The 20,997-nt window shown below is 37.1% G+C and overlaps 1 protein-coding gene across 1 annotated transcript; it reads right to left on the reverse strand.

The window, feature by feature from the left end:
• Window positions 1-970: 970 nt before the first annotated feature.
• On the reverse strand, window positions 971-11,289 carry LOC128986672 (chromatin complexes subunit BAP18-like). Its single transcript, XM_054407157.1, has 5 exons — window positions 11,023-11,289; window positions 7,491-7,582; window positions 5,722-5,820; window positions 3,380-3,506; window positions 971-1,680 (listed from the first exon to the last, which is right to left on the reverse strand). Exons 1-5 carry the CDS (start codon window positions 11,038-11,040, stop codon window positions 1,573-1,575), a joined length of 444 nt encoding a protein of 147 aa, XP_054263132.1. The 5' UTR covers window positions 11,041-11,289; the 3' UTR covers window positions 971-1,572.
• Between the last annotated feature and the right edge of the window lie 9,708 nt (window positions 11,290-20,997).

Genomic DNA, 20,997 nt, shown 5'->3' on the forward strand with positions numbered 1-20,997 from the left:
TCAAGATGGCAGCTGTAAGGGGATGCTGGGTTGCCATAAATTGGTTTTAACGCCCAAATATGTGAACCGATTCTAATGAAATTTGGCATACAAGTACTTGAATACATTATATCAGCCCAGGTTGTCAATGGTCGAGTTTGGATCAAGTCGTTTCAAAATGGTTGCCGCTAATAACTCAAATAATACAAATGTTTCAGTGTATTGTTCTTAACTCCCTCCAGAGATCTGCAGCAACCTATTAATTTTCCTTGCAATCACAGGTTGTGATGTCGTCCCTGCATTTCATAGAATAGGCAAAATACCCCCACCACAGCAAACCTGCAGACTAAGTGAGTTTCCATTACTCTGATTTGATTTTCAATTAAATAAATTTCAATAATATTAGGTTTCCTGAGTACCTAGGTTTGCTGCTATAGGGAGAGTAACAAAGAGAGTTTTTACTACGACTCAAGGCCAGTTGAAGCAAATAAAGTGGTGACAGAATAGGTGATTCGGCTGACGAGGCTGATAAGTGGAGAATCAAAATCGATCACCAATACCATCTTTTAACTTGTTAAAACAGTAATAAATGTAAATATATGTTTCAAGTGTTATTAGATGTAATTTTATTTACTTTTCATAAAATTAATAATATATTATGCTGAAGTTAACAGATTATTGTTGACATAAATAAAATAAATTTTAAACTTTGTTCGGCTATTGCTATTGAGTTGTAGTTTATTAGCAAATAGCAATCCTGTATTTACAGCCTGAAGGTATTTTTTAGAGATTGTGAAAACAGAGATTGGTTGTATAAATACATATTGTCAGGTCAATAAAAATTACAACTATATCAGTTAGGAGTTGGTTAAAAAAGTATTTTTAGATTAATTATTGAAAATGTGCAGGTGTCATGTAATTTTATACTAATAAAATACCCTAAAACAGCTCATCTTGCAATTTTGAAGGGTGAAAAAAGCTTTAAGAAAAATACTACATATCCATTCATTTTATTCATACAAAGGTGAAGTAATTACAAACATATTTTACTTGTTTAGAGAGGGTACCAGAATTTAAATAACTACAAAACCAATGAGTATAATTACAAAAAGGCTTTTTCTCTTACAGGTATAATATATTTCTGATAATTTGTAACGTTTAACTGAACATTAAGGTTTTAAAAAAATTGTTAAAAACCTGCCTTAACAATAATGCAGTACAACAGTAGACTTTAAAAATAAATAAACATGCATTACATGTGACATGTGACATGTTCAATATTTAATATTGTTCAATAATTATAAACTACAACAATTAAATAAACATTATTAAATTGATTTAAGTTTTACTTTTAATACTACAATTTCCATGCTGTGTTTGTTTTCTTTATTTAACCTTAAATATAAAAAAAAACTAAATAAATATAAAAGTAAAGTTAAAGGTAGGGCTTACATTTAATTTTAGGTACATTTAAGGTAATGTTTTTCAGATTTGAAAAGTTTAGAAAACATATGTCCTAATCCTTTTTGCCTTATAAACAGTCCATTTATTCATATGGTATATCACTCGTAGTGTTCACAGCCAAGATCACTGCTACGATGTCACCTCTTCCATGGCTCCGTCAAACTCTACCTTGACAGCTTCATGAAGGCCCTCCACGTCTACCTCATGTTCTGGAGCGTTCAGCATGTTGAGAGTTACCTGAGTCACACCACACATTGTATGGATCAGAGTTTATCAAACAATACCAACTTGTGTTTATAAATAACACAAAGAATAATGAAATTTTGACTATTGACTATTTATCTGGATTTCACACTTTTACAACCATTCCTTCTTCTCTGTGGAGCTCTACTACTAGACACACTAAGTGTACCTTTAAGCAAGCGTAACTATAACTTGCTTTACTTTTACCATTGACTTTTCTTTTTGATATTGAAGTAAAGAATCTATCTATATAGACCAGCTGAAGCTAAATTTTTTCTGCGATGGCAGCATAAGCGTTGTCATCTCCTGCAGTGACGTTGACATTATCATCTTCTTTCGCCGTCACGGGAACGTCATCATCGACATCTGCGGTCGCGGCAAAAGCGTATTTTTTTTTACACAATCTTTGCAGAGGTTTCGAGTATTAGTAGGCTATTGAAATTGACTTATCACAATCAATTCTTGATACTGATACCAATGTCCAAGAATAGGTGGTATCGAGAATCGCCACATACTTAATTATCATCCATTATGATTTAAAGAAAGAAAACTGGTGGATACAATGTAATTGAGATACCACAAAATCTAAATGTTTCGGACAATCCTGTTGCTAATATTTATGAGAACGTGTATGCAATCCTTAAGAGCAAGGACCGCGCCATTTGGTGTTAAAAAATCAAGAATGATAGGCCTACTTAATTAATACTGTAGCGCAATCATGAACATTATTCCCGGCTAGTGCCAACAAAAATCAAATTTAAAAAGCGATAAGGTACTTACAGAAAACAACACTGGGAAAAATAGTTATCCTACCGAATTTTGAAACATCCACTCTGTTAGCGGTCTACAACTTCATATAGGCCTACTCAAGCTTAAGAAAAAAAGCATTGTTATGTTTATGAGAAATCTTGATATGTTGTCAGGCTTGATTAAAGGGTGTGTATGCATGTTAAAGGAATGTGTCGAGTGTGAGGTAGTCGGGACTCATCAGTCATCATGACATCATGGTCATAATCGGGATTTAACACTATCGGGGCTCATCGTCTGGCAAGTAAATACTGATTCCTAGGATCAAACTGCAGCTATTTAATTCTCTCACCTCCCTTTTGCACTTGCAAGATTTGCCCCTGTATCCAGATTGCACACAATTCTGTCTGCCAGGTCAGCTAGTAATAAGATTAAAATGCCTGGGATTGGGATATTGTCATATTGTCACGTGAGCTTTAGTATAGTGTAATGATCACTGGGTTTGCAATTATTTTCCAAATAATGTCAAATTAAAATAAACAATTACTCTACTTCTTTATGTCTTTCACATATACAGCTAACATCATTTATCAATATCAGTTTTAAAATTAATCCTTCGTAGCAATAACACTTGGCAATGTCACAGGTAATTAAGGATACAGCAAGGCACTCGGTAACCAGGTAGTCTGGACTTCTAGGTAAAACTGTAAAGATTAAGATCCTATGAAATCCCGTACTCAACAAGCCTTGGGCATTAAATTTATGTATTTAATGTTATGGTATTGTGAATAAAGTCTAAAGCCTACATGAGAAATAAAATGAAAATGTATTATATCATGTAGTTTTACTTTGGGACCTCTCTTTAACCTAGCACTCTTTCGCCCCACGTTGCACTTAGTTGGTCAAGACTGTAATATTTACACATTATCCACCTAATTTTAGTTACCTCCTGGGCTGTCTTGGTCAGCATGCCTTGCTGTGACTGGGACTGAGGCTGAGAAAGTTGAATCTGTCGCACTGGCAACCCTGCATCCTCAAATGCCTTCTTTTTAAGTGTGGTCCTGATCTGAGACCTGTAATCATCAAGCGTAAAAAGATTAAATTTTGATGACACCAATACACCAACGTGCACACTAAAAGGCAGAAATTAGTGTTGAATGAGATGATAACCTGTTTGCTAACTAAAATATGCAGATTCTTTTCCAGAATCATGATTTATTAAACATCTGATGATTGAGGAATGTAAGGTAAATTTAGAAAATGACAAGATGAACTTTGATATGGCAGAGGAGAATATTTAGATGCGCGGTAAACAAAATACCCCCGCCGCAGCAAACCTGCAGACTAAGCGAATTTCCATTTGCCTGATTGGATTTACACTAAAATGTCTACTTAAAAAACATTTATTTCCTATTTAAATAGAATTAGTTTAACAAGTACTTAGGATTGCTGCATCAGGGAGGGTAAAACTTTTTTTTTTTGTAAAATGTTAATAGTTAGTAAAAAAATAAAAACATTTTCCAAATTTTATCAAAATATGTTCATAAACAAGCAAACTACAACAGTTTACTTATGGGAATTTTAAATTTAAATTTTTTTTTTATTTTCTCCGTAACCATTAGGCGTATAATAACGCTTCAATATACTAAATTATTTGTTTTTTTTAAGCTCTACAAAATGGTTTGGAAAGAAATTGCTAAATTTTATGTTTTTTGAGTCAAAAATGGGAAAAACCTATTTTTACCCCATAAAACCCCCCGTAAACCCCTGTTCCCATAGTCCGATCATGCTGGTTCGCGAACTGGTTCAAGTTTATCCCGCCTTACACCTTCATACCAAATTTTATCAAAATCGGACAAAAATTACTCAAGTTATCGTGCGGATGGACACATATATATATATATATATATATATATAGATATATAAAAATTTGAACGATTGGTGTTTTTGGCCTCTGGGGACATCAAAATTAATAAGTAAATCGGTCCCGGGCCTAGGTCTTACCATGAGACCTACGGTAATAGCTACTTCCCTATAGGGAAATTCGCTAAAAAACAATTTTTGAAAAACCTCAAAACCTGATCATGCTGGTTTGCAAACTCATTTAAGAGTTCATAGGGCTACATATGAAATAGGTTATAAATTTTAAGAACTGAGTTAAGAACTGTCTAAATATAAAATTATTTGATAGTTACCTAAAAAAAATACAAAATTAAGTGCGTTGATTGTGACAACTATTATTGGACTAATATATAGAAATTTTAAGTAAGATTCAATGAACACCTCTAGGCATACAAATAAAATACCCCAGCCACAGAAAACCTGCAGAATAAGTTAATTTCAATTTGTCTAATTGGATTCAAACTAAAATATTTTTAAAAACAAGACATAGGCCTACTTATTTCAAAACTTTTAACGGGTACTTAGGTTTGCCGCAATGGGGAAGGTAAAATGATTTTTTTTACCAAATGTTAATAGTATAGGGGAAAATAAATAAATTTTGCCAAATTGAACCCAAATATATCCATAAACAAGCAAAATACAACAGTTTACCTTATTTCCATAAGAATAACATGGGAAATTTAAATTTACCATTTTTTGAAATTTTCTGTGATTAATTTTAATAACCGTACAAAATATTTTCAATACCTATACTAAATCATTTGTTTTTAAGCTCTTCAGAATGGATTAAAAAGAAGTTGGAAAATGTTATGTTTTTGAAGGTCAAAGATGGGAAAACCCAATTTTTATCCCATAAAACTCTGCTGTTCCCATGGTCGGATCATGCTGGTTCACGATCTCATTCAAGTCTATCCTGACCTACAACTTCGACCCAAAATTCATGAAAATCGGAACAAAATGACTAAAGTTAATGCGTTGACGGACACACACACATATAATATTTATATATATTTACATATATAAACATTTTGAACAAATTTTGTGTTTGGTCTCTGGGGACATCAAGATGAAAAGGTAAATCAGTCCCGGGTCTAGGTCTTTCTTTGTCGCCTACAGTAAAAGCTTCTTCCCTATAGCGAAATTCACTAAAAACAAGTCAACACTGTAGTTAATGGGAGAATATTTGCTCTGGACCTATGGCTGGTGAAAAGTCTGGAGAACAAGAGTGCTAGATATCTAAGTTCTGAGGTATTGACTGCAGCCCTTCTTAACATTAATATAGTAGGCTCGCCTATTTTATTATGGCTTGTATAAAAATTTAAAAACGTAGGAGTTGGATAAGTTATGGAAAGTAAGATCTACATTTAAACATGGAAACACACTTACACAGTCCTGCCTTTGATGTGTTCACTGATCTGATTAAGGTCATCTCCAAATCTTTTTACTGCTTGCCTCAGCATTTCTATCTCTTCTTCAGACCATTTACTGATTGCAAACAAGTAAAACAAAGAGCTTACAATTTTTTACATGTTCACTACAGGTGACATTTTATTAGTTTAACTGTAATTCTTTTAAACAATAGGCTACTGCAGAACGGCGTTAATTGCGTTAACTATACCTTCACTATGTGGTCATAAAAATAGGGGGTTTTAACTCCCAAATTTTTAACTTTTATAACATTTATTTAAAAAAAGAAACTTGGAATTTACACAAAATCTATTGTAGGAACTCCCAATAAAAAAAATTAATTAGAAAATAATAACAATATTTATTGTAAAAAGGCCTGAGAGTAAAAAACATTTACTGTATATTCCAAAAATCCTCTAATAAATAAGAAGCCTTCCCAATTATGATAGTCATGCTTTGACTCATGAATAACTATTCACACATTTTTTACACAAATTTTCCAATTTTTAAATGTCTAGCAGCTGACACACTATGTAAGCTGGTAAATAATTTCAGAAAAGTGTTTAAACTCCATCAATAAAGAAACTATAATTTGTTTTGTGAGTGAAAAACTAAACCAAAATATGTGCAGTAGCAAAAGATGCTTGTGCGCTTGCGCAGGCAGATGGCAGAACAGCTGGCAGACTCAGTTTGGTGAGGACATTTTCCTAGTGCCAGCAAGGATGATATCGGTTTGTCCAATATCGAAATCTTTAATTATTGACTGATTGTTAAGCTTTAGCATAGACAAAAATAATTTAATATAGACTGTCAGCCAAGCTACAGTTACCACGGTTACCATAGGTTCAGACGCACACCACTGGGAGCGCCGTGTAGTTACGTAGCGCATAACTTACGCCGTAGCTACATGGCGCTCCCAGCGGTGTGCGCCAGAACCTATGGTAACCGCAGCATGGCTGACGGTCTATATTTAACTATTTTTGTCTATGGCTTTAGTTCAGTTCAGAATAATTTTTGGATTGTTTAGTTTTTAAGTAGTTTTCTCATTTAATTTTATTGCTTATTTATTACCACTTCCGTTTACATTTTTATTTGGTATTATTATTATTAAAGAAATTGGTTTCTCTGCTCAGGAAATGGAACACGAGTAGGTAATCAAATACAAACTTTACTGAAGAAGAGACATAAAACAAATTGTACACTGGAAAACTGTTTCTAAAGAAAACTTGGAAAATGCTGTATTTGGTTAAAACTAATTGACGTCAAAGCGACCAGCTTTATTCTTTTAAGATGTCCTGAATAGTGTGCATTCTAAATCAGGAATATGTAGGATTACTGAGATTATTAATGTGATACAAATTCAAAACCTGTCACTACGAGTACAATTGTCTAAAGCCTTGAGTTATAAGGGACGGTTTTATAAAATAAAATAACCTTATTGTTATGTTGTCTAAAGTTAACAAATACCGTACGTTTTTGAATTCATGCTTTCTAAAATAAAGATATAAGTTTAACTATTTACATGCACATTAGAAGTGAATCGTTTCAACAGTTAATTTAACTAGAACGCCCGTAACCTATTATATTATTAACGCACCATGTCAAACTAAACCTAATGCAAACTAAACCTAATGTCTTTTGCGTTTCATTTGGTGAATCAGGATTAACATCTGTGTGGCTTATAATAAATTAGGCCTAAGTAAATTACTTAACTTAGGTAACAGAGGGGTAACCCATCACTATCTTACCCTGCAGGAGAGTCCGCTGTGGGGTGCAACTGAAGAGTCAACTCCCCAAGTTTGTTGAAAGCAGTCCCTGCTGCAGTAAATATCTCACCAACCTGTATGAATTGAGTATTTAAAAAAAAATTGAAATTTAAGCTATTTTACTTACAACAAAAGTAGATTTATTAAAATCCTTCTCAGTTACAGAACTTGAAAGAGTATTTATAATGAGTAAGGCCTACCCTACCCATATTAACTTACTAGCTGTAACCCGCGGGCTTTGCCCCGTTTAACTTCTTAATTTTCAAGATTATCACGGCTTTCATGGCTCAATCACGTCCTGGTTGAAGTTTGTTCGCTACGCTCACTCACCTTTAGGTTGGAGCTCGTTCGCTACGCTCACTCACCTTTAGGTTGGAGCTCGTTCGCTTCGCTCACTCACCTTTAGGTTGGAGCTCGTTCGCTGCGCTCACTTGCCTTCAGGTTAGCTCGTTCGCTACGCTAACTCGCCTCCAGGTTGAAGTTCGTTCGCTACGCTCACTCACCTTTTGGTTGCAAATTAGCTGTTGTCATAAATGTAAAAGAAATAATAGTGCTGCACCCTGTTGGTAATCCTTGTAACTTTAATGCTATTGAACATCATAGAACAGAACCAACTTGTTTAATTGAAACAGCTGTTAAGATTCAATAATTCCATTTCTCATAAGGTTAACATGGGAAATTCCAGAGCCACTGGGGCGGAGCCCGAAAGGATTTTTGAAATAAGAATATGCCTATATGTTAATCGGGAATGTGGGCTATCATCATGCCAAATTTCAGCCCAATCCGACCAGTATTTTTCGAGTTTACTTTTCCCATACACACATACAGCAACCACCTCTTTTTTATAATAGTATAGATTTTCCAGCTCCAGCCAAAATTATATCTCAACTCAACCAAAGCACTACTGTATTGTATTGTGTTATGACAGTGGTAGAACCACTGTTTTGGTGACAAGTGTTAAAGTAGCAGTAGTTTTTGTTTCCCTTTATTTACACCACAACCAATTTTACTGTAGTACTGATCAGGCGTAGAATGAGTTCTATATACTACACAGTTTTTAAAATTCATCATGAAGTTGGTTTTTAAATGTTAATAATATTAGACTTTTCCGACGTTTCTTGTGTTTAATATGTACTACACAACGTTTCTGGAGGGGGATCTACTCCTGTTTTTAAGTGAAAATTTCTAACTTATTCTAATTAATCTTAATTGGCATACAAAAGGTAGCCAGACACAAAAAAAAAAACTCCTTGGGTCTAGTGGAAAAAATATTTACAGCATATATAACTTAGTACGGTATATTAAACAACAATAAATACCCCGCCGCTACAGCAAACCTTGATCATAAGATACAGTATAGGCCTACATAAACAAGCAAACTACAACAGTTTAGGCCTACTTATTCTCTATAAGAATGTGGGAATTTTAAATTAAGGCCTGCAATTTTTTTAATTTTCTCCCTAGCCAATAATTGTAAAAAACGCCTCAATAGCCTGGATACTAAATAACCCAAGATTTTATTTTTACGCTTTTTAAAATGTTTTTGAGAGAAATTGGGAAATTTTATGTTTTGGGGGCCAAAAATGAGAAAAACCAACTTTTACCCCATATCCCTTGTGGAGCCGAAATCTTTCATTTCTCCAATCATGTTAGACATAAGCTCCATCATCAGAATATACAGTAGATGAAACGCTTTTATAAACTTGTTATTAAAATAAACTTGGGACTATGCTCTTCATGCCATGCTGTCATTGTGCTGGTGGTAAGTTAATGGCTCCAGGGAATCTGAATTTAAAACTGGGTTTTTTTATAGTTCACATGTAATAACTGTGACTTTAATAATGTGAATAGGCCTACAATTATGGATGCAGCACGTTCCAAAACATTGCAGGAATTAAATGTGTGACACCACCAGACTGCATTGTAAATGCCAAAGATCGGTTCCCTAAAGAAACACGACTAAGGCATTTCCAGTTGACTGAGAAAAAAGGAATTTCACTAGTGAAGCTGACAGACTTTCATTAAAATCCATGTTTTAGCCCCTGAGCTGTATAATAACTAAAAACTTTAGTGGTAGACTTTCAAATGATCCCAGGTTTAGGCCAGACCTTAATTCGTATTCACGCTTGTACACTCTCCCTCCGCATGACGTGATGTTGTGTGGATACTAGGTAACTTAAGTAGCCTAGTGGAATGTGAAAGGATTTCCAGGATGGCAAGGATTTCTTGAAAATGTAACAAGGACCGGATACAGTGTTAATTCCAGTATTCTGACTAACTTAATGTCTTTTATCATGGCGCCTCCTAATGATGTTGACACTGATCACACAGCTTTACTTAAGCCAAGTTGCTGATGCTGGGGTGAGAGGAGGTGTGGAAAGAATAGTGGTGAGAATCGAGAATCAATGTTTTATTCCAGCACTTTAAATGTTTTATAGGGTATTGTGACATTAGGGGGCCTAGATCTGCCATATGTAAGTTAACTTACAGAGTATCCAAAAGGGCCCGGGTCTGTCGAATATTTTTTTAATATTTAAAATATAGCTACAAAACCTTGCACATAAACAATTATTTAACACATTATTCAGTGATCCGCTACTTCCTCAGGGGTACGGCCCGCCAGGAGGAGCCAGAAGAAAATCTTAGCCTAGGTAAGGCCTAAATAAGAAAAGGTTCTTTTTATTAGAATGGGCCTACAATGCCACAAATTTGAACACAAACAGACAACCGAGTCAAAAATTGGCTGTTTTAAATAAGTTATTGGGCCTAACTTAGCCTAAGTTACCTAGCAGTGTTTCCAAGATTATTATCCCGAAAACGGCGCTGTTAGACAATGAGCAGGATTAAAACAGAATGTGGGATGATACAGGATTTTTGGCTATAACGACTAAGTTAGGCCTATTTTAATATTGTTCTACTTCATTTTAGAGAAAAATAGGCCTAGGCTACTCCAACTGGTTAACTTGAACTACCGGTAGGTACTGGATTTTTCATAATTCAAAAGCGGGATTAAGTTTAGAGGCCTAAACGGGATTTCTCAACACAGTTAGCAGGATTATTTTTTTGGTCGTGTAGAAACACTGCTACCTAGGCCAAAAAAATCTCGATGTCTCTAGTAGCCTAGGCCTAGGCTAAGTCTGGTTAGTTAGGTTAGGTTATGACAGTTTCACCTACGTATATAATTATAGATACCGGTACCCTAAGTAGGCTATATTTAAAAATATTGATTAATAATCAATATTTTCAATTCGATTACTTAGTTTCAATCGATATTAGCATAGCCCAGTTAACTTCTCCTAGGACTATCTATAGCCTATGTCATAAAATACTGTGTAGTACTAACTTATACCCTGGGTGAAACTTTGTTATCCAACTTTATGCAGATAGGCCTAGACCTATTTACTACCTAACATTAAAGTCTTAATATGTTCTCCAACAAATGAGGTGACTTGGGAAACCGGAGGCTTTTATTGCCTATAAATAATTATTTTGCTATGTGTAGCCTAATACTTACTTTGCTTGCTGAATTCATTTTTCTCACTGAACAAGCCACCTAATATCAAAACAAACAAGCTAAAGTAGGCAAGTCAAGTTTAAGTTATGCACAAGGACTATTTATTTAAGTTTGTTAAGCCTACTAACTGTTGTATGGTTGTATACAGCTAGGGAAGAGGTAGGCTACGAATATAAAATTCGATCACTACCGACTTCTTACGATCATTAGTAATTAGTAAACTTTCTTGATCATAATTTCATTCAGAAACAGAAAATGCAAAACAAAACAAACTTTCTCCACAACCATAACATAACCTAACCTAATAAACAAAAACATAGCGCCAAGCGGGGAGGGAAGCGGCGGCGAATCAAAAATCAATCCATTCCCAATCCATCGTTCGTTGTCGTTGAGTCACTTCGGTCACTCAAGTCTCGAGCGTCGGGTCGCTGAATTTTTATTTCAGGATTAGTGTTGCCTACAGTATTATTTTGAGGCTTCTGATTGGCTGAGGGAACATCATTACCGCAACGATACGGTTGTTGCTAAAGCACGGGTCACACTAGGCTGTTCGCCAGCCGCTGGTGATCAGCAGCTGGCACCAGCATCACCGGTTCACCAATCCAGGCTGAGTCAGCTCAGTGTCAGCTGCGAATTTTGTGGTCACATTAAGCTGACAGTCGCGACTTCTTTCAATTCGCCGCTGATGCCAGCCTAGTGTGACTCGTGCTTAACGGCCTCGGTGGTGTAGTGGTTGTAGTGCTGGGCTGATGTTTCGAAGGACCCGGGTTCGAATCCCATCCATAGCACTATTTTTTTGTATTGGGTTTTTTCACTATCAACAAGTTTGGTTGGTTTGGTTAGGTTATGATGGTTGAATTTTATTATGATATTGAATTTGACCCATTTATAGTTTTATTTTATGAACAGAAATATTTTTTTCGGTTAAACCTTCATTTGATTTTTCATTATTAGCAAGTCTGGTTAGTTTGGTTAGGTTTAAATTTTAGAATAAAAAATTATAAAATAGGATTTGAGGCATTTATAATTTTATTTTATGAACAGAACTATTTTTTTCGATTAATAAACCTTCATTAGACTTTTTCATTGTCAGCACGTTTGGTTGGTTTGGTTAGGCTCATCGACATATAAAACTAACTGGATTGCGCGCAGGCCGTAAGGCTCGTGTAGAGCTTTCCGAGCCAATACAGGTGTGTATCGGGGTTGCCGCATGGGCAAATTGAAGGCAGCATGTGGGATATAGCGCGCGAAACCATGTTGTCTACACCTGACCTTGGGCGCATGTGCGTGTTACAATAAACCTCCCTCAGTCTACGTCTACAAAATGTCTACTTCTTTGGTAAAATTTGAATACTGTAACGGCTATGAATATCAATATTTAACTGTAAATTCGTATTTATAATAGCTGTTTTCATTGCATTATATTTTTCAGAAATAGGAAAATGAATGTCAAACTTGCTGCACAGACTTTAAGTTCAAGCGTTACCGACGCGCTAGAATTTTTACTAAGGAATGACCATCCTGATTTCATAGGTTGTGAGGCAACAATTGAGTTTTTGAGGATTATTGATCAATTGTTTGATTTTTTTAACAGCAGGGATCCATTTGGGAAAAATGTCAAAGCACCGATACGGAAGGACAATTTAGAGTATATAAATGGTATGCTACAGAAATCTTTGAACTATTTTACCTGTTTGAAAATTGAAAAATTTCCTATTATTAATCATGCCAGGAAACCGTTTGCTCTCGGCTTCATCACCAACATCCACACGATAAATATTTTGATAAAAAGTTTATTAGAGGAGCATGAATTTAAGTACATATTAACGTACAAGTTTTCTCAAGGCCACCTGGAATTGTTATTTTCCTGTATAAGATCTCGAGGAGGAAATAACAATAATCCAAATGTGAAACAGTTCCAGTGGGCTTTGAGAAAACTTAAGTTTCGCAATAGTGTCCAGCCATCTGATAAAGGCAATTGCTTATCATTTGACTTCAATCAACAAAGTTCTGTAATGATCTTCAACGAATTATCCCAAGTAGTTGGACATAGTGATGAAGCCGATGATGCTGATGATATAGAATGTATGTCATACATTTAGAAGGCATAGAAAAGTCGTCTTACTATAAAGATAATGTACTATATTATATTTGTGGTTATGTTATTCGAAAGTTGGATCCTAAACTGAAATGTGAAGAATGTAGTAATCTTTTAGTAACTGGCGATTCAAATCCAAGCCCTTGCACTAATTTTACTGATTTTCTATCAAAAGGAAAATTAATCAGGGCTTGCCCAGATGTACTAAAAATTGTTAAGTTCATGTACAATCAAATTGTTGCATATTCCAAGGATTGGCAAAAGTTGATGCCTCAAAAAATATTTCATTAGCATGTAGAACCTTTGCTGGTAACGTTTTTCTTAATCATAAAGGTAATAATGAATTTGGCGAGGAAAGCCATGACATGAAATTAATCAAATTAATTGGTATTATGTTTTACAAAATTATATGCCACAGCATTTCTAAGCGTAAAACAGCAGAAGCTTCTCTGTCAAAGCTTGGTATGCGGCAGAAGTTAAATAAGCTTATTCTTTTTAGCAATGTTTAGGCTAAATTTGTTTCTTTGTTTTACAAAGTTTCCTAAATAAAATGTTTCTTATATAATCTATCCTTGTTCTTACTAATACCTTACCCCCGAATATTTTGTATTTTACGAGAAACTGATAAACCCCATTTTAACATGAACTATTTTGTATTGTAACATTGAAACATAATTGGTTTCGTTAGTAAGTGAAGAAAGAACCAAGTCATAAAGGTTTCTTAATTGTACTATTTTATTACTTTTATTCCATCATCAAAAAAATTAAAATCGGAATTTAAATTATATTTGATCAGAAACCTCAGTGTGAAATATCCGCCGTCAGTTAATATTTATTAATTGTGGTACCCGAACTCGGTTACTCACAGCGTTACTTTTACACTTTTATTACTTGTAAAAAGTTCATGAAAATTGATTATTAAAATGCCCTACATCGTTTTAGTAGAGAGTAAAGGGCTGTATAAAGTGCATCGTCCTGGCCGCGACAATGCTAAGATGTGGCGCAGCGAGACGCTTAATCCCACATGACGCCTGCAAAATCTAAAACGCAACCCCGGTCATTGGCTCGGGTCGCGGAGCCTAGCAGCCGATCCAGTTAGTTTTATATGTCGATGGTTAGGCTATGACGGTTTAATTTCATAATAAAAAATATAAAATTGAATTTGAAGCATTTATAATTTTATTCTATGAACAATAGTTATTTGTGCAACTAGTGAGAAAAGTGAGCAATTGACTCACTCAAGAGAAATCCTTACTCACGAGCCGTAGGCGAGTGAGGAATGGTTTCTCGAGTGAGGCAATTGTACTTTGAACTCGAGTTGCACATTATACTTTTCCTACAGTTACCATAAAACAAATAAAATGGTGAAGAAACATAACCTATTTTTACACAGAAGTGAACTTTTAATATAACATTTAATGTGAAGTGACAAATACAACAGTACAACAGCTGACCAGCTGATTTACAGCCAGTGCTGCCAACGTATTTCGCGCGCATACAACGTTGCCTGCATGTTACGCGCTCACTATTTCGTGCCTTCTCGTTGCAAATCTGGAGTGAGACAAAGTAATTAGAGTGAGACAATGTTAACATTGTCTCACTGATGAGCGAATCGGCAACTTTGCTTTCTCAAATCAGTGAGAGAACATGTACATTGTTGGGTAACTGTAGGAAAAAATAATTTTTCAATTAATAAACCTTCGTTATAGTCAATCGGAAGCCTCTAAATGACACTGTTGGCAAAATTAATCCTGAAAAACAAATTGTGCCGTCGGGTCAGCTGAGTTCAATTTAGTCCACTACTGCTAAAAGTCGAATAATTGGATTTTAGAAAAAAGGCCGGTTTTGATTAAAATTAGTATGTTGTTATGGCCCTTAACATTTGGAACAAAAATAGTACAGATCCACGGCAGCCTTTAACTGAAGATATAATGTACTTCAGAGTAAGTCGTATAGTTTTAATCACTTGATGCCAGGATCCGCTCAGTCGTTGCTGGGTTTTGTTCCAGGGGTCAGAAACGAATGGTTCGAACGGTGCCTAAGATACTAGACAGTGTTTCGAGTCGTCTACAATAGGGCCACACCCATCAAAGCCACCGGGAATGCTGGGTTTTCACTAGCAGGATATCGGTATATCTAATTCTATGGATTACTCCAGCAGGACGGGGTCGTGCTCGGATTTCTCTAACAGGACTCTGGGTCGTGCTTGAATTGCTCTAGCAGGATGGGTGTCGTACTTGGATTGCTCTAGCAGGACGGGTGTCGTGCTCGGATTGCTCTATCATGACGGGTGTCGTGCTCGGATTGCTCTATCATGACGGGTGTCGTGCTCGGATTGCTCTATCATGACGGGTGTCGTGCTTGGATTGCTCTAGCAGGACGGGTATCGTGCTCTGATTTTGCTCTATCAGGGGCCCATTTCATAATACAGTACAAACTAATATTATTAGTAAATCAGCTGATTACCCAATGCAAATCTAATGGAAATTACAAGTTACAAGTTGTAACTTATAACTTGTAGCTTATTATGAAATGGGCCCCAGGACGGGGTTGCGTTTGGATTGCTTTTGCAGGACGGGTGTCGTGCTTGGATTGCTCTAGCAGGACGGGCAACTCGTAGAATACTTACAAACCCGTGGACTGCTCTGGTCGATGTGTCCAGTTCGGCTGCTCCAGCTAGGCTGACAGTGGGCTGTAGTGGCTCCGTATTTATGCGCTCCAGGCCGCGCATGCACAGTAGGGGAGTTTTGCGTTATAGTTGTCGTCCTCGTCCAGCCATCGTCGGGTCCACATAGCTCTTGGTTTCTGCATCGTTGCAAAGGGGCTGTGGCAAAACTTACCGGTTTTGAGGTTAGGTGGCGTCGTCGCCTCTTCTCCTCGACCCGGCATGTCTGGACTGGACCGCCTGTCCTCGTTGGCGACGCTGGGCTCTATGGCGGGTGGTTTGGAGAGCTTTTTGAGGCGGTGGAATTTATGAAGGGTGTTTAGGTTAGGGAAAGTTTCAGGTTGGTACACTAGGGCGTCGTGAGGGTTTGGGGGAGCTTAATGCGCGAAGCCGCCCTGGGATCAGCGACGCGTCGTGGGTAAGTGACTTTATGGGTTAGGGGTACTAACCTCAAGCGTAAGGTCTGTCCTGACGGCCCTGGTTCAAGGCCTAACGAATCAGCAAATTGTTGGTACACAACTGAATAATTGAGGAGGATCAGAAATTATATGTCTTTTGTTTAAGTCCTGGGTTCCAATGATATGTGTAGGAAAGGGCAGCTCTATTCTCTTTATTTGCAGATCAACAGGAATTATAGGGTTAGAGTAAATGTGGCCAAGAAATCGTTCAATGCTGAATTCATCCTTAGTGCCCCTAACCCATGTAAAGCTGCGTGGGACATAATCAATGAGGAAAGAGCACCAGGTCCAGGGCCTAAAATCCTAGCATCCCCTGATGAGTTTAATGTGTATTTTACAAGTGTGGCTGGAAGCATCATCTCTGATCTACCTGTGTTGCAGACGGACGCTCTGGATTCTATGCCGGACTTCTCCTCCGTCCATTCATATACCTGCTGTAATACTGCGAGTGTAAGAGAGATCTCTCAAACTATTAAGAATTTTAAAGACTCTAAGAGCCAAGATGTCTATGGCCTTTCTGCACGTTCTCAGGGCTGTTGCAGATCTTGTGGCCGTTCCTCTCACGCATCTGGTCAACTTGTGCCTGGCTTATGGATCTTTTCCGGACTCTTTAAAAAAGGCCCGGACTGTGCCCATTTTCAAGAAAGGGAACCCTGCACTCATGGAAAATTTCCGCCCCATCTCTATCCTCCCTATATTTTCTAAGGTGATGAAGAAGCAACTCCTCTCATATTTTGAAAAGAATGTCCTACTGGTGGACTCACAACACGGTTTTCGTAGCGGTCGATCTACCACCTCCTTACTCCTAAGCCTGGTCGACACCATATCCCAGGCCTTCGAGGAAAATGAATCGGTCCACGTCAGCCTTTGTGACCTCAGCAAGGCTTTTGACGTTGTGTCAAATGACATTCTTCTGGCCAAGCTGAGAAAATACGGAATTGGCGGTGCAGTTTTCGGCTCTCTTGTGGACTACCTTGGTAACCGCAAACAAATAGTGACAATCATCGGAGCTTCATCTACTATGGGCTCTCTTCCCCATGGAGTTCCGCAGGGATTGGTTCTGGGCCCTCTCCTTTTCACAATCATGATCAATGACCTTGCTACTACCAGTCACGCCCTCCTGTTTGCAGATGATGCCACCTTAGTCACAAAGGGTAAGAACATCAATCCGCTGCTGGAGGAGGCAAACAACTCCCTAAGGCTGGCCAAGGACTGGTTTATAGCCAACAAACTCAAGATCAACGAGGAGAAGACTCAGACCCTTATGTGTTCCTAGAAGATCGGCATTGAGGACAACAGCGTGAAGCTGCTTGGGTTCTGGATGGATTCTAAGCTAAGTTGGCACCACCATATTGAAGCTCTCAAGTGTTCTTCACCTTTTAAGGAGGCTTAGGACCACCATTACCAGACCGTATTTGCTAGCGGTGTACCACGCACTGTTTCACAGTCACCTCACGTATGGCCTGTTTCTGTGGGGTCATTCTCCATCGACACAGGAATTACTCCTACTACAAAAGAGGGCGATGAGAATAATAACATCTTCTGGCTACAAAGCACACTGTCGGCCTATCTTCCTGGAGTTGGGTGTGTTGGCTGTCTACAGCCAGTATGTCCTTAACATCTTAACCCTGCTGAAGGTAAACATTCACCATTTTGTAGTCAGAGACAATGTACATAGCCACCATACCCGCCAAGCTTGTGATGTTGATCTGCCGAGATGCCGTTTAATTAGCACGCTCACTGAAGAGTTATCCTCGGTCGGCGTTAAGGCTGTTTAATTCCTTGCCGGTTCATGTGCGCAATCTGGACTTAGATGATTTTAAGACGGCCCTGATTTTTCATGATTTTAAAGAGAAAGCTGGTTAATAGGCCTCTTTACAGCCTCGAAGAACTAGGCAACGAGCCTTTTTTTAGCCATTGCCACAGTGTAAATAGTATTTTAGTATTTAAGTAATACTAGATAACCTAGCTGTTGCTCGAAATCGAGCAAAACTGCAACTTGTAATAAAAAATAAAAAACCAACAAAAGGCCTATAGATGAAATTTTCACTAGGGTTTAAAATAAGAAAAGTTAAACAAAATACAGTTTTGATCAGGTGGGGACTATCTACTGGATTCATGCAGGCCCAGGATGGAAGGGGCGAGGGTCGGGTCAAACGCACAGATAATCAGCTGTGATTAGTGATGTGGGTACACCATGATGTGAGTCGGGGACATTCCCAGTGGGAACTTCAAAACAACAATTTAGGGAACTTCTAAAATGGGAATATTGCCGGGACTTAAGCCCAGGACTGGAAAAATTCCCAAATATTGGGAACTTATGAACATTTTAAAATTTTGAACGTTTTAACATATACTGACAGTTAGAAAACCTTAAAACTATGTTACCTAAGTAAATTCATACATTTTTTATCTAATAGTTGTCACTCCATGCATTGATTTCCTGTATAAAAAAGGTTAGAATTTATGGATCTGAATGTATTTAAATTCTTAAACTATATAAAAAAAAATAAAAAAACTTGAGGTATTTATATATGAAGCACTTTGTTTAGAACTCATGTTTTAAAACATCCTTTGGCCTAACATATTTATAACAATCCACATTTTAAAATTCCCTGCTTCTTTATGTTTTCCAGCTTAACAACTTGGTATTGTTAACACTAATACCGAAACCCCACCTTGGCTGACGTTAACCGAAACCACCGGTCTGTGAGACCCCATTTGAAAAATAATGGACTCCGCTTAGAAACACACAAACCGAAACCCTCGGTCTGTGAGACCCCGCTTTAAAATACACCAACGCTGGGCTTCTGAAACGGACATGTTATGAACAGACGACCTGTCAAGGTCACGGCACCCATGCAAAATGAACAAATGATCAATAGGTAGGGGAGGAAAAGGGGGGAAGGTATTGGGGGAATGGAATCTACCAAGTAAACAGTGTTGCCAACATGCGTTTTTGAAAATTCCCGTGGGCCTGTCAGACCGGTGTTTCGGTATTAGTGTTAGTGTTAAGGAGTTAGGCCTACAACTATCAACATTGCATGCTAGAGTAGCCTACATTACAGTTTTAACAAACAAAAGGGATATTAACACATAGGCTACCAACTATACTCATCCCTCAGTTTACAGGGGAGTGTGACGGTCGGTAGGGAAGGTGTTAACACATTAGCTACCAACTACTAATGACTAACCAACTGCAGTAGACTCGTTCGTAGGATCGAAAATGAGGATAAAATTATCAAGCCTCTGTCACGGTGGTGGAGGGGGTTGAGAGGTACCTGCGACTTGGTAGCTGTAGCCATAAGAATATTAGGGGCATCAGTAGTAACTTAGGCTGCCACAGAGCGTACATGTAGTACATTTCCTTGGATGCATTCCAAGAAAAGAGACCGACTTTCATCTGAGCAAGCAGCAAAACTCACAATTCTTTCTCACAACTGGAAGCTCATGAATGCTCAACCTCCAAGAGAGAATAGGACAAGTAAGTAAGCAGAAGGCAACTCAGAGGAAACAGGAGTACAGGAAGAAAATGAAGATATCCTTGAGATCGAAGAAAAGTTAAGTGATGAGGCTGAGATCAAGTCAACAGCAAGTAACAATGAAGACGATCTTATTTTATTTGGTGACGTAGAAGAAGAGAAGAATGAAAGAATTAAATGTAATGGACATAAGAGAGTGACAATGACCAGGAAACTTAAATAAATAATACGGAAAGCAAATATGTCATATAAATATTTACCATCAAACCTTTTTGTTTTCAATATGTAGTCTTAATTTAATATGTTAAATCAACAAATTTGTTCAAATAACATTTTTTCCAGGGTATTTACTAGGTTATTTTTCTGATGTATGTATTAAATACTTTTTGAACATATAAGAGTGTTTGTGTTTTGTTAAATCAGACAACTTACAAAGTGACATATTGGTTTGAACAATTTAGCTTAAAAAATTATAAATTTCCATTTATTTATTTCAATAACATTTTTGTAATATATTTCAGTTTTTGTGCACGGTTTGACTATATAATTACGGCTCTTACTTATTTAGTCACAGTTTTTAAACCTACCTTGCTAGTTAGTCTAAAATATCCTGGGAATTTAAGAATTTTGAGAAGATTTCTTGGATTTTCAATTCCTGGGAATTTTACATCACTAGCTGTGATGATAGTCAGCCTCTACTATATCAAGATTGAAGATAAATTTGTTGATTCTTAGTTTGAAAACATTAGGGGAAGGTGATGGAAAAAGCTTACCATTACTAAAATATGGGAAAGGAGCGAGGACACCTCAGTCATGACAACGCATCCACCCGTGCGGTGTATTAAGTGTCCTGTACTGGCCAGTTATAAATTTTTGCACAATGTCCATCGGTGTTTTATGTTTCGTGTTCACCGACCCCAATTTGAGTGAAATGACATTTTTTGGAAGATTAAGCTCATCATCAATATAAACAGAAGAACCAAGCTTCATATAAAAATTACAATTAAAATCCATTTTTAGCCCCTGAGCTGTGATATTAATTAAAAGTAGGTATTTACCTTCGAGCTTGGTTTTCATAGCTCGATGTCATATTTACACTATGACGACGCTACTTCAGCTGAATGTTCAACGTCTGACGATGGCATTATAATGCCGAAACGGCCGTAACTCAAGTTACAACAGATTGAGCTGTAGACGAAGGTAAATACCTACTTTTAATTAAAAATTACAAATCTGAATTTCTACTAAATGTGATTTAATAATGTTTTCTTT

This window comes from Macrosteles quadrilineatus, unplaced genomic scaffold (assembly GCF_028750875.1).
Source record: "Macrosteles quadrilineatus isolate MER2022 unplaced genomic scaffold, UCM_ALF_1.0 Scaffold_2__2_contigs__length_208266976, whole genome shotgun sequence".
Lineage (NCBI taxonomy): Eukaryota > Metazoa > Arthropoda > Insecta > Hemiptera > Cicadellidae > Macrosteles > Macrosteles quadrilineatus.